Raw genomic sequence first — 13446 nt, 5'->3', positions numbered from 1 at the left:
TCGATACAGAACATGACATTTATACATAATGATGATGATAATAGTAAACATTTAATTAGAAAACTTGAAAAGCCTACATTACATTTTTTTGTAGGAATTGTTCAATAGAAGGAAAAAATAAATAAAAGGGGGAGGAATACCCAGGCATGGCAGTTAAAGTTATTCAAAATTATAGAAGGCCGAAAAGGGAGGTTAATCACTTGTTTAAAAAAAAACTAGACTTTTAACTGAGAACAGAAACCTTCTAGTCATATTTTCTTGTAACATTTAATGAGGTTGAATGAGTTCCATCATCAAGACAAACTTCGAGGGGCTGTTGTGTCAAAAATGGTCGCTGGTAAAGCGGAACTAATGTGACCGAGTCCCAGCTGAAACACGGAACCATTTCAGCGACGCACCTCATCATCATCACTTGAGCATGGCGTCGCTTCACTTGTGCAAATTACACAGCCTCCTAACGCGGCTTTCTACCGGCTCCACACTGCGACATGTTCAAAGTAAGAGCTGTTAATGTGAATTTAAGGAGCTGTTTGACAGGGCTCGTGTTATTGTGACTGAGTTCATGGTTTTATAACGATGCTAACAGGCTAACAAGAGCTAACCTTGAAAATATGGTCAGTAGGTTAGCACTTGTAGGTAGCTATCGACATCATCATCATCAACATAGAAATAATATGCACCCTTGTCATTTCAATATGTCTTAATAAGCAAAAAACAAACAAAAAAAAGTTTAAATTTGTATATATTTTCTCTATTAAGTCTGTTAAATTAAATTTGAGTGTTGTGTGTTTCTATTGCAGCATGTTTGGTGCCAGTGCGACAGAAGTCCAGTGTCCGTGGTCCTTCACTTGATGGCCCAAACTGGTATGTCAGCTGTATAGTTTAAATAATGAAAAACAATTAAATAAGAGAAGGGAAATAAGCTTTTTCTGCTTAGATGTTGCTGAGATACATCATGCATTTGGTTGTGGTGTATAAATGCAATTGAATGCACACCAGTTATCTGATTTATTGATATGATTGATTGATTTATTCATATTTTGTGTTAAAATATTCGTTGTTATTATGAAGTTGCTTCACCTTTACACTCATGGTTTAATCTGCTACTTTGGAGCATCTAGTTCGCTGCAGCTTTATAGTGTATCAAATGTTTTCTTCAAAGCTTTAAAGAGTGCTGTTATTGTTTAACTGTGATCAGGATAATAATGTCCTAATCTCCTGGTTTTAGTAACGTGGACATCGGTGTGACTTCAGATGGGAAAACTGTGGTGTGCTACCATCCCACTGTCGACATTCCTTATGAATTAACACAGGTAAGGATAAGATATGTGTTTAGTTTGACTATCAGTGTGTCAGTTGTCTAATGACATCTGTATTTTAACAACTGTGACTTTTTCCACAAATGAGTGAAAATCCTGCAGATTTTCTGCCCTCCACTGCTCACTTGTCTACTTTTGTGCCTGGAGAGATAAAGTTAGCTAGAGAATGGTTGACAGTGGATTTGTATTGTACACTTTGCTTCTGGAGAATCACACACCCACCACTGAAGTGACTGGTCACATAGGAAGTAGTCCAGGTAGAAAACATTTAATAGCTTTTAGGGTCTGAAGTTCAAATTCACACTTGTGCAGGTGTTTGTGTGTGGTTTCTAAAAATGGAGGGGAAAAAACATAGAGTTAACTTATTAAATTTAATTTAAGAATCAAACCCAGTATTACCATTGTAAAGGTTAAACGACATGCAGTTTGCCTGCATTGATTGACTGTTATTCAAAGCACTGCCACAAGGGGGACCTGTGAGACTATAATGATCTCAGCAACAACCCACACTTACTTCGAAATACTCTGCATTTCCCAAACCAGAGAGCAGTAAACCATAAGTTAACCATAATTACTTTTTATATCATTCATATCATATCATTGTTATGTAAGCTGCTGGGCGATCTGAATTTCCCTCCTAGGGATAAATAAAGTATTTGCTATTCTAGTCTATCCTATAAAAAACCACAACAGCAACACAGAGCAGAAATGCGGTACTAGTGCCCAACATGTCTGCATATCGCTGTCACAGATATCATAAATCTCTCCGTTATCAGTGTTAAGAGATTAATGAATGTTGCAGTATTGTTGTACATTACATTGAGCAGGAGGAAACCTCACTCTTGACTGTGAATCTTTACAGCCTATAGAACGACCTGACCCCGTCACCAACCCGGTTGAGACCCATGACCAGGTTTTAAAAGCCCACCTCAGTAAGGAGGTGCTGAAGGACAAACAGGGGCCCACTATAGAGGAGCTGAGCAAGATGTTTTTCACCACTAAACATCGGTGGTATCCAGTCGGACAGTAAGTACACAGATAATATGCTATATCGACAAAGTCCTTTGACATGATTGTACAACAAGCAGGTCTCATGATAAAAGGAAATGAACTAGATATTTTTCCTATGAAATGATGTATTTGCACTTAAAGCAGTAATCTTGAGTTGCCCTTAAGCAGAAAGTACCAACAGAAACTGCACAGACAAAAACAGGAACCTATGTGGCTGTATTATTGTTACAAGTGACACATGGCTTACTTACTGAAAAGTCACTGGACAGAAATGAGAAGTGGATGAGCATTTTTCTGTAAATCAAACCTTGGCAGAACAGGCGTGGCTTATTCAGTCTCATTCCTAAATATTGATTTACTGTATGTAGCTTGGTTATCATCCTGGTAATTCACCTGTGCAGACAAGGACACTTGGTAGCTTCCCCTTTTTGTTATGTAATTGTGAGAAAATATTATGAAAAAACTGTTCTGTAGGTATTCAGTAATTTCCTTGTTTCTCTCTTTGCAGGTACCACATGAGACGCAGAAAGAGAGATCCTCCAAAAGACAGATAGACTTACAAAGCTGCAAATGTTTGTTTGTGTTGTCACAATTATGTATAATAAACTGTTAAATATTGACTCTGTTGTCACGAGTGTTTGAGTCATAGCTGCTTTATTTGAGTCTGAAGTCATACTTTATTATATTTAATCTCGTGATACTGTATTGATTTACTACAATAGGTTTTAGGGGCTTTCAAAGTTTCTCCTGCAATATATGAATTAATTAACCTAATGGATTGGCTCTGGTATACCATAGTTCAGTGTTATATGCTAACCAATTTATCCCAATTACTGTTTCAGCAATGTCTTCTTAAATCTTACAGTCAGTTTATGCTAGACTTGTTTGAGCTTTAAGATGTGACATATAATCTAATTTTGTTTTATAACACATTTTAGCAGTTTTTAATTTTAATAGTTTATGAAGAGTTAAAAATGAATGAAGAATGATTTTTTTTTCCCTCTGTGTTGTTAATCTTGACTATGTCTGCAGCAGAAAAGATGCACGCAGAGCAGTGAAACTGAAATAAACATAGCATTAGATATAAGGAAATGTAAGTGAATGCATCCTATATGTTTGACTTTAATTTGAGACAGAAGTTGTGAAGAAGTAGCGATCCCTGCCACTGGATTAGAGGAAACCACCAATGCAGCTGCAGTTCTGCACCACAAGACCTGAGCAGCAGCGGAGATGCCTTACAGTGCCTGCAGGGAAAAAAATAGAACACAAGGGCATTCATAGTGTGGTGTGTTCAAGGTCATGCACATCACAACAAGATGCAGACACAGGTTTCATTCTCCCAGTACTCAGTCTCACCCATAGGGTATAGCCCCAACACCCATTTTTCAGGTCAAATACTGAAACTCTGACATGAAAAAAACAAGACATTTTGATTCAAGTGAGCGGACTTTCAGTTTGTTTTCATATTTGCAGATGAGTGATTCGTCATATTACAGACTTATTACTTATTTATTTATGTTCAACGATAAACACAGTATAACAGTATACAATACAAAACACAGATGAGACAAACATGAAATAAGAGACAAAAGAATAGTAACAAACAAAATAATAATAATAAAAGATAATGAAATGAATAAATAGGATTAATTAAATTAATAGTAATAAGAGAAGCTAAAGTGGCAGACAAACTTAAATAAGGTATTCTAAATAAAATTGTTAATTATTATCATGAATATATTTCAGAGACTCAAAGTTTCCGTTCAATTTAAAACAACAAAAATATTGGTTGTTTTGGACATCTTAGCTTTGTAGATGTGATATTGTCTCAATAAAATAAAAAGGTCAACAATGTTCTGTTTATTATTAATTAGAGAGAAAAAAATAACAAAAATAATGTATTTGTCTTCAAAATTATACTTGACTGTAGTTTTTTCTCTATGTCTCTTTCTCTATCTCTATGTCCTTCCAAAAAGTAATACAAAATTAACACATGATGATATTTTCATGTTCAGTGTTTACAAAAGGTGCATTTGTTATCAGTCTCATACATTTCTAAGGAATGTACATATTTTTGGGATAGTTTATTATTATTATTATTATTATTATTATTATTATTATTATTATTATTATTATTATTATTATTATTATTATTTTGTTTTAATATTTTTATTACATCTAACAGCGTATTTCCTAACGTCATCTGAAGCCACCGGAAGAGTGAGTTATCTGTCCCCGCCCCGGCAGCTCAGTCAGTCCGAGCTGAAGAGAAGGCGAGTCCACGGCTAAAAATATAATAGCTAACACAAGATGGCCGGTCTGCCTCGTAGGATTATTAAGGTACATTTTCCACCGGGGCGGTGTATATATACATATATAAATGTAAATGAGTCCGTGTGTTTGCATTGTATGTTGATTATTTAACGCAAATGTGATATGTCCGTGGAGTTACTGCCAACCAGCGTGTAGCCTGACGTTAGCACAGCTAGCTCTTATCTTAGCTTCGCTGCTCCGTGTCTGCTGCAAGTGTTTTGTTTGCCACTTCCGTTTACTCCCTTCTGCTCTATCCGTGGATTATTTTTTTGTAAAATACATATATCTATACACGAGTCGATTTGTTGCCGTGCTGCTTGTACTATAATACTCATTCTAGCTGTAACACCGCCGGGTTTGCCAACATATTATGACAAATTGTTCCCGGTCCTCCTTATGAATGGATTCGCTGTGTGAGAGAGCTAAGCTAAGCTAGCAGCAGTAGCTTTGATGATTGGTGGTAGCTAGTTACACATGTCTGGCGCTGACGAGGAAAACGCCGCCCTTGCGTGTGTGCCGTTCCTCACATTTTAAAATACTCATTTTAAAGCCAACAACATATCCGCAGTATTTATGTAATGTAAAAACGACACGCTATAAAAAGAGAGAGAGAAAAAAGCAGCAGCAGCAGCATTGTGAGGCCTGTTGCGCTGCGGTCTCCTCCCTCAACCCTCAACTCAACGCGACTCCAGTCGGCCGGGCCAGGCCCCGGCTGTGGGCGCGATCAGCTCGGCAGCAGCAGCAGCAGCCTTTTCCGCCACATCTAGGAGCTATTTCTCAGGTTTAGCTGTTTCTTTTCTGCTTTTTCTCTCCCCTTTACAGCCAGGGACATATAACGCTGACAAAGTGAAACCACAAACAGGGCTATGCCACCATTATGGAAAACCGTGGGTTGCTTTCCCAACAACCACATCAAAGAAATTTACAGTATATTAAACAAGGTTAAACCATTTTGTTTCCTGTTGACTGCAGCTGTTTTCGCTGCACCTGCTTGAAGAAATGCTGAAAGATTAAATAATGTTCCACTTCCTTATTTCATTTCCTCCTAGTGTCGCACAATACGTAGGCTACTTGATCTGTAATTGAAATAAACTTAAGTGTTATCATATTTTAATTAAATTCTTATAGTGAAGCCGTTTATAAATGCAAAGAAAAACCGAAACTGTGCATTGATTACTCTAATAGTCATTTGACATGAAATGAGTTGGCAACTGATAATAATTCATTAATCATTTACAGTGTGAATTTTCTTTTTTGAAAATATGAATAAAAAAATAATATGGGAGCAACAGATAATGCTGAATTTTGGATATAGATCAGACAAAATAAGTCATTTTCAAAAAAAATTATGAGATACATCTGTCACTGTTTTCTGACATGTTGAGCTGAAACCTGTCTGGTTCATGTATAGTCAACATAAGTGATAGTTGCAGTCAGATCTGAACAATATATTTTTATTCAAGAAATTAGCAGTACTTTACAGTTGTGGAAAGTTCTGTCAGTGGTTTGATCAAACCATATCTTGTACCTGACGTGAGAACTGCTCCGCCTCAGCTGCATTTCCAGTTTAGTGTTGGAACAATAATTTGTGGAATGTCGTCCTATCTGTATGTGGGTGAGTTTGAAAGTGTGCGTGTGACTAAGCAAGGTGTAATTGAACATTGTCATCTATTATGTACCTGTAAGTCAGTTGTCTGTTGACGCCTCCACAGTCCCTAACACAGGACTGTTTTTTTTTTTTTTTCTGGCAGTAACATCCATATTTGAAGCTTTGATTACTGTCATGTTTTTATCGGGTTAATATGAACACATTCAAGGCGTTTGATTCTTCGGTACCTTACACTTCAGCAGACATGCAGCACAACAAAAGCTTGATAAATCTATTTTGTACATATTCTTGTAGGTGACAAATCAATGAAATACACGGAATACCTTTTTTTTTTTTTTTTAATTCCTTATATATTTTCATTACATTTATTACTCTGGAGTCTGGACAGACATTGATGCAAACAGAAACCTCACTACTTTGTGGAGATGCACAACATCGCGGCAGTCTTTTTTATTTTAATTCAGAATGATCAACTATGGTGTTTTGTGTTTCTTCTTCTTCTTTTGATCACATTCAGGAGACACAGCGGTTGATGGCGGAGCCTGTTCCAGGAATCACGGCTACGCCTGATGAAGGGAATGCACGTTACTTCCATGTGGTCATCGCGGGCCCTCAAGACTCTCCTTTTGAAGGAGGCACATTTAAACTTGAACTATTTCTTCCAGAAGAGTATCCCATGGCAGCTCCCAAAGTGCGATTCATGACCAAAATCTACCACCCCAATGTTGACAAACTGGGAAGAATATGTTTAGACATTTTGAAAGGTAAGAAAACCTGACGGAAAGACACAAACTTTTCATTCTCCACATCCTGCTGACGCTCCTTGTTCCTACTCCTGCTCATGACCCACCCTTGCATCCGCTCTCACCTGTCTCTTGCTGCTTCTTCACCTGCACCAACAGTCTTTTCACCTGCAACACACCGTCGCATTGACAACACGTTACCAGCATTTTATATTAATTCCAGCCTGTAGAGGCATTTGCAGGTTAAAATCAAAAGGAAACTTCTCATGAGCTTTAAAAGGAAGTAGTTTGCATCCTGTGTTTTGCTTTTTTTAACCTCAGCTCCTGCTTTCTCTTCCTAACCAACCAGTGCAACTGGACATTTAACATTTGACACGATCTAACTCTCAAGATTTATCTGTGTAGGACAAATGGGAGTTTAGCCATAGCTTGGAAGTGAGGTAGTCATATCACTGTGGTTTTGTCAAGTAGCGTTGCCTCACCCTGTGAAGCGCTGACGATCACTCCTTCACAGTCATCTGCTGCTCTCTTGTTAAACTTCTCTCTTCTTCAATGGAGCTATGATAATCTAATGTTACCTTTTGCGTAGATATCCTTTGAAGAATGAGCAAATGACTTAAAATTGTTCCAAAACAACACGTACACAGGCTTTTTTATTATCGATAATTTGCATAATATATTCAGATAACAATAAGCATTATGGAAGGTCATTTATGTTCATCTAACAAAAGAAAGTCCAACAAACATCTCCTCTCTTTCTTCACCAAACACATGTTTACATTGACTGTCTGCTGTTCGATGCTGGACAGGTAGCAAACAACAGACGTGTCGAAGCTTGTTGTTTATGAGAAAAGACTGTCTTGTGACATGAAATGTGGGGTTGCTAAGAGCCTCTGGGAAGCTGCTGTGCTGTTTAAATGTAGGCTGTTGAATCAAAACAATAATCTAAGAGTAGCGAAGCTCTGGGTTAATTCTCACAGGGTTTGGTAATACTCTCAAGTCTTAAAACACTACACAGAAGAATTTGATTAAATTGAAAAATATTACTCTATCACAATGGGCAGCACTGTTTTTTTGAGAGTTTAACATTTAAAAAATGGATTCTGTGTGGAGCGGATCTTTGGGAAAAAATAGGGGCTAAAGAAAATTCACATTGGCACTAAATTAACAGCAGTAAGATCATTATGAGTAATAGGAACCGTAATGATGACAGGAGCAGTAATTTGCAGCTGTCAAATCAAACCAGTGGTGCAATACACTTAGCTTACATTTGACTGACACGTTCACACGACTCTGACACCCAGAAAGTGCCAAATTACAACATTATTACACAGCAGCAGCGTGAGGCGTCGACTCGCAGATGGAGTTTTTATTGTCACAGCCAGACCTTGCAGGGTAAAAATGAACTAGTTTTATAATATCGGACAGCTTAAAAGTAGCCAGTGATTTGTCGAAAGCACTTGTGAGATGAAGTGTCGGAGAGCAGATGTGATTATAACCGTTAAATCAAGTTTTGGGATAAAACAAACTGAAGATAATGTTTATTTGGGGAGGGAAACGGACAAAAACAGAGGTGTTGGCAGACTTTGTGAGGGTAATAAAAAGAGTAATGCAACAGGCTCATTATCATTTCATGTTTTATTGTTTTGATTCATTGGTTTTACAAGATCCGGAGTTGTTTTCCACTATTGAATAGCTTTAGGAACATTTAGTTTTATTCTAAATTTTCCCCTTGTTTTCCCAAGTTGACCAATGAACTGTCGCTGTTGTCTCCCCTTGCATCTTTTCCCAAACTTTCCTTCCTCCAGATAAGTGGTCTCCAGCCCTGCAGATCCGCACAGTGTTGCTATCTATCCAGGCGTTATTAAGTGCTCCCAATCCAGATGACCCCCTGGCAAACGACGTCGCAGAGCAGTGGAAGAAAAACGAAAGCCATGCCATTGAGACAGGTGAGGAGCAGATTCATTTTTTTTTTGTTTTAACACTCATTCATAGCAGGTGGTTGCAGATTTTCCCTCTATGAGCAGAGCTTGGACAGATGGCAGCAACCATTATCTCAGTCCCAGACATCAGAATTACCACCCACATTTCAAATGCTGTCAAATTATTCAAAGTTCAGGTGTTGTCTTTTTCCATGGCAGTTGTCCTGGTTGGAGGGAGAAAAGAAAAACAACCCTGTTATCGCCTTCGTGGGCGGGTTGAGGCGATGACTGTAAACACAGACGAATCTGAATCTGAATCTGGCACTGGGCATGAAAAATTCATGCGTTCTTAAATCTGTCAAACAAAATCATGAAGTAACAGCTCATGGATCAGTACAACACAGTTTTTAAAGGGATTTCCTCCAGTCAAAGATGTTGTACTCGCAGTATTTAAATATAACTAAGTGTCAAAACAAGAGTCATGGGTTAGAAGGATTTGGTGTTTGATTGTTGTGTTGATGGTAACAGAAACTCAGGGACTTGCCGTGATGACTGTGGGGGGACGGCACAGGAGCGTTGTAGTCATTTTTACTGTTGTGTAGTCATTTCATAACATTTAAAAATAATCAGCCGTGTCATTTTTTTATGAGTTTCATTTCTGAAGTGAAGTTGTGCTTCACTACAATAGTCAAGGACACTTTTCTGTTGAACTAACGGACCAAAATACTTCATGAATGTTTGATTTCAAGAGACATTTCACAGGAAATTTTTGTGCCGATCTTCTTGTTTTCTTTGCCTTGTGTGATATGAGGCTGAATATCTTTGGGTTTTGAACTGCTGGTGGAGCAAAACAAGTAACTGGAATATGTCAACTTGGCCGTTCTGAGAATTTAAGACGATTAGTTGAGAAAAAAATTGGCAGATTAAGGGATAATGAAAATAATCCTGAGTTGCTGCCCTAACTGGAACCAACGAGAACTTTTTAAACCATTAATTGTTTGTTAAAATGATTGGTGATCGATTTTTTTTCTGTGTACTGACTAACTTGCGGGCTAAACTACTTTGGGTTTCATATGTTGGCATTTTTTACTTCAGGATGCTTGTTGCTCTGAGCGTTTTATGATGAAACACATCTGCAAACGCTCTCCAACACTTTGTTATCCACAGTGCTGCACCCTCCTTAACCCACTGACACCCCCTCCCTCCCTCTCTCCCTCCCCCCCTCACCACCACCACCACCACAACCATTTTTATCTTTCTCTCTCCCCCCTCCAGCCCGAACATGGACCAGGCTCTACGCGGGCAACACTGAAGTATAGAAGAAGAGAGACGAGGCGTCTGAATGTGATCCACAAAATGTACTCCTATTCTGTCAACATTTGAATTTAACGGACACAAAAAAAGAGAAAAAAAAATAAGATTATAAGTCCAAATCTATTTGAAAGAAATGACAAGATTTACTGCTGCAGACCTCTGGGTGACTTATTTTCCTCTCTAAGACGAGTTAAATGTGTGTTAGTCTTTTTTTTTTTCCTGTGTTGCTATTTAAATGCATGGACAGAGAATGACACCCTCCCCACTACAGTCTTAAAAATAACATGCAATATGTTGTCCTGACCGAGGCACATACTGGTACGTTTGCAAAATATACATTAAAGCTGCCCTTCTTTTAACGCATGCATCATTTGTCAACACATCTGTATGTCTTTTTGTGAGCGAGATGACAGGTTTTGTTATTTCAACACATTGAGAACGTAGAGCTGTCCCCCCCCCCCCCCACCCCACCACTCGTAGAAAACAGACAAGAAATAAGAGCATAAATGATGACGTTTCCCTTACTCTTTTTAGGGAACACGATGAATTGTTTTGGGAAGTAAGCCTGTGAATTCAACAAAAAGGTTAGTTGAATTTCCACACCTGTGTATCCGTGCACGCCAGCACTTGACAACACTGAATATTTAGTTGGTGGTGCAGCTAATGTAGTTCAGCATCATCTCATGGGGGCACTTAAATACTGAACACAGGTCAAACCTATCACAAGAGCTTCATCACATCATCTTATTACTAGAATTGGACATGAAAGCAACTCATTTTGAAAGTTTACACATAAAATACATCATGAAACTGTACTTCAAATCATATAAACTGTAACTACAGTGGAAATACTAGTCACATTTTTAAGAAGCTGTGATTAGAGACTTGCTCAACTGAAAAAAAGACAGACAGAGATGATGGTCAACCTTACTTAATTAATAATGATAACTTATGGAAGGTCATAAAGTTGAAGACGTCCCATAGGTTGCTGTATACCTGCCAAATTTGCTGGTAGACAATAAATAGTACTTTATAGCCAACATTTAAAAGCATTTAGTCCTTGGCTTAAGTCAGTTTATGGCCCCAACAGATGTAATTTTAGCTCGTTTGGTTAGTTACATTTTAACGTTGATAGAAAAGACAAGGTTGTATTGTGATGCGATGCCAGATCCCAATTAGATGAGGATTGTGCGTAAAAAAAAGAAGAAGATCCAAAATCTGCTTGTGTAAATGTAAAAAAGAAGTCACATCCAGCAGTCTGTTTGGCAGTACTTATGAAATGTTGCCACGTGTTAAAAGGTTCGTTTCATCAGTTTTTTCATATCTGTACAAGTTCAGTCTTCACAACCCCAGGTGGACGGTTTGGGGAGGGTGAGCCAATCACTTCCACACACTTAAAAAAAAAAAAAAAAAAAAAGCCATTCCCAGCACATCTAGAGAGGTAGCAGACAGATGTGGTGAAAATGCCCCTTTTTTTTTAAGAGTGTAGGAACCTGAGTTGTTTTTATTTTCCTTTTTTTTAACGTCTGTCCATGCTATCTATGTTGCCTGTTCTCTCTATTTTATTTTCAGTGTTACTTAATTAAAAATGGCATGTACCATCATAAAACTGATATCAGGACAGTTCAAACTAGTTTTTCTTCAGGGGTGTTTGTGAGAATTGAGGTGCTTTCTTTAAAGGGATAGTTGAGGCTATTTTGAAGGTCTTGTCGTCAATCACGAAAGTTTTGTTTCTCACCGTGACTTTCCTTGAGTTGGTCTTAACCTGCTTCTGCTCTTTCATGATACTGATCTGATGATTATGCAAGTTGAATTGAATCCAGAGGGAAGATTGGGTCTTTGTGGGGGAAAGAAAAAGTGATATTACAAATAAAAAAAAAAGTTAAAAAAGATTAAAGGTCGTCATCTTGCTGTTACAGATTTCTCATTGGGCTAGGAATCAAAGCGTTAACTCAAGTGTACACATGAAATCTTGAGACAAATTCTGTGGTTTGGATTTGTCGTTGACCTGTAGAAAAGCTTTCTAAAAATCCCTTAACTTTCCTTTTAAGAGATACTGTATAAATGGGTTAGAGGGATCAGTGTGACCTGTCCAGTGACTTAGACCCTCCATGATCATATGGCTTCTGTACGGCTCATCTGAGGGAGGACTGTAACGTTATGTTGTAGTAAAATTATTTTATTAAGCGGTTTTTTTTTTTGGGGGGGGGGGGGGGGGGGGTTGATCTCTTTTATTGCCCTTCAACGGAATATCACCGGCTTGGTGTATGAGTTAGATTTATTTGTGTCTTGTCCTCACCCAGAAATATTAACTGTTTCTAACCGCTGCATTTACTCAAGTCTGGAAGACGGAGCACGGCATAAAACCCGGGTTAATTTATTGTTTCCCTGAGGAACTTGACAGCAATCTAAAACAAGAAACAGTCACTGGATTTTTGAAGCATCTAGATCAAAATATAAAGAGATCAAACTCTTGATTAATCAGCTCCCCATGTGTAAAGGAAAAGAGTTCTGTCAGTAATTTCAGTAAATTTGCATACATGGCTCTTCAAATACTCTGTAAATAAACTGAGTTGAGTAAGTAAGTAAAGGGCTTGTCTGGTTTATGTTGTGTGGAACTTGTGTTGAAATTTACAGCTAAGACTTGATCTACAGAGGATCAGCAGCGCTACGAATTTCATCTTGTTTGCATTTTAATGTGCAGCCCATTTAGGACATTTAAAATTGCAGCTCATTCAATCATTTTATGTACTAGGGGTGTTTAGTAAATCCTTAATGAGAGCAAGGACATAAACATTTACCACGAGTGAAAGGAGATTTGAAAACATCCCAGAGACAGTCTGGGCCCTCAACGTGAAAAACACAGACGTTACATCCTCGCAGGACGTAGGACCGCTCATGTCCAGAGGAGGGAGGCATTAATACTTAACAGAGTAGTGAGTCACTCGATGCAGAGTATGTTGCTATTTATGTTACTTCTGTTTTTATGTGGAAACTCAAACTACTGTATATAACAGACCAATCACAAACATGGGGATCTGTCCAAAGATAGACCTTTTGAAATATGCAAGTCTATTAAGATACATAGAAAACCATGACCAAGACGGGAACAAAACAGCACAAACCTCAACAAGAAATCCATGCAAAACGGCTCCAAATGGTACAAAATAAGAAATGCATAGAAATAAAATGAGCACAACACATAACCAAAATTT

At 38.0% G+C, this 13446-nt stretch overlaps 2 protein-coding genes across 2 annotated transcripts; both read left to right on the top strand.

Moving 5' to 3' along the window:
- The first annotated feature begins 401 nt into the window (after positions 1–401).
- Positions 402–2950, top strand: mrpl42 (mitochondrial ribosomal protein L42). The gene is made up of 5 exons (XM_083999055.1): positions 402–497; positions 801–864; positions 1229–1313; positions 2182–2345; positions 2839–2950. The coding sequence occupies exons 1-5, from the start codon at positions 419–421 to the stop codon at positions 2882–2884; spliced, it is 438 nt and encodes a 145-aa protein (XP_083855181.1). The 5' UTR covers positions 402–418; the 3' UTR covers positions 2885–2950.
- A 1607-nt stretch (positions 2951–4557) lies between these two features.
- On the top strand, positions 4558–11474 carry ube2nb (ubiquitin-conjugating enzyme E2Nb). Its single transcript, XM_083999283.1, has 4 exons — positions 4558–4670; positions 6770–7016; positions 8804–8944; positions 10193–11474. The coding sequence occupies exons 1-4, from the start codon at positions 4641–4643 to the stop codon at positions 10234–10236; spliced, it is 462 nt and encodes a 153-aa protein (XP_083855409.1). The 5' UTR covers positions 4558–4640; the 3' UTR covers positions 10237–11474.
- The last annotated feature ends 1972 nt before the right edge of the window (positions 11475–13446 follow it).

Source organism: Trachurus trachurus (genome assembly GCF_905171665.1).
Source record: "Trachurus trachurus genome assembly, chromosome: 23".
NCBI classification, from domain to species: domain Eukaryota; kingdom Metazoa; phylum Chordata; class Actinopteri; order Carangiformes; family Carangidae; genus Trachurus; species Trachurus trachurus.
The sequence above is the reverse complement of the archived record's forward strand: the minus strand, read 5'-3'. Positions and strand labels throughout refer to the sequence as shown.

What these genes read in the sequence shown, in the direction of transcription:
- mrpl42 (XM_083999055.1), top strand. Translation starts at nt 419, where the DNA reads ATGGCGTCGCTTCACTTGTGCAAATTACACAGCCTCCTAACGCGGCTT. An exon ending in CACACTGCGACATGTTCAAA is followed by an intron (nt 498 to 800) that starts GTAAGAGCTGTT and finishes TTTCTATTGCAG; the next exon opens with CATGTTTGGTGCCAGTGCGA. An exon ending in TCACTTGATGGCCCAAACTG is followed by an intron (nt 865 to 1,228) that starts GTATGTCAGCTG and finishes TCCTGGTTTTAG; the next exon opens with TAACGTGGACATCGGTGTGA.
- ube2nb (XM_083999283.1), top strand. Translation starts at nt 4,641, where the DNA reads ATGGCCGGTCTGCCTCGTAGGATTATTAAG. An exon ending in ATGTTTAGACATTTTGAAAG is followed by an intron (nt 7,017 to 8,803) that starts GTAAGAAAACCT and finishes TCCTTCCTCCAG; the next exon opens with ATAAGTGGTCTCCAGCCCTG. An exon ending in AAGCCATGCCATTGAGACAG is followed by an intron (nt 8,945 to 10,192) that starts GTGAGGAGCAGA and finishes TCCCCCCTCCAG; the next exon opens with CCCGAACATGGACCAGGCTC.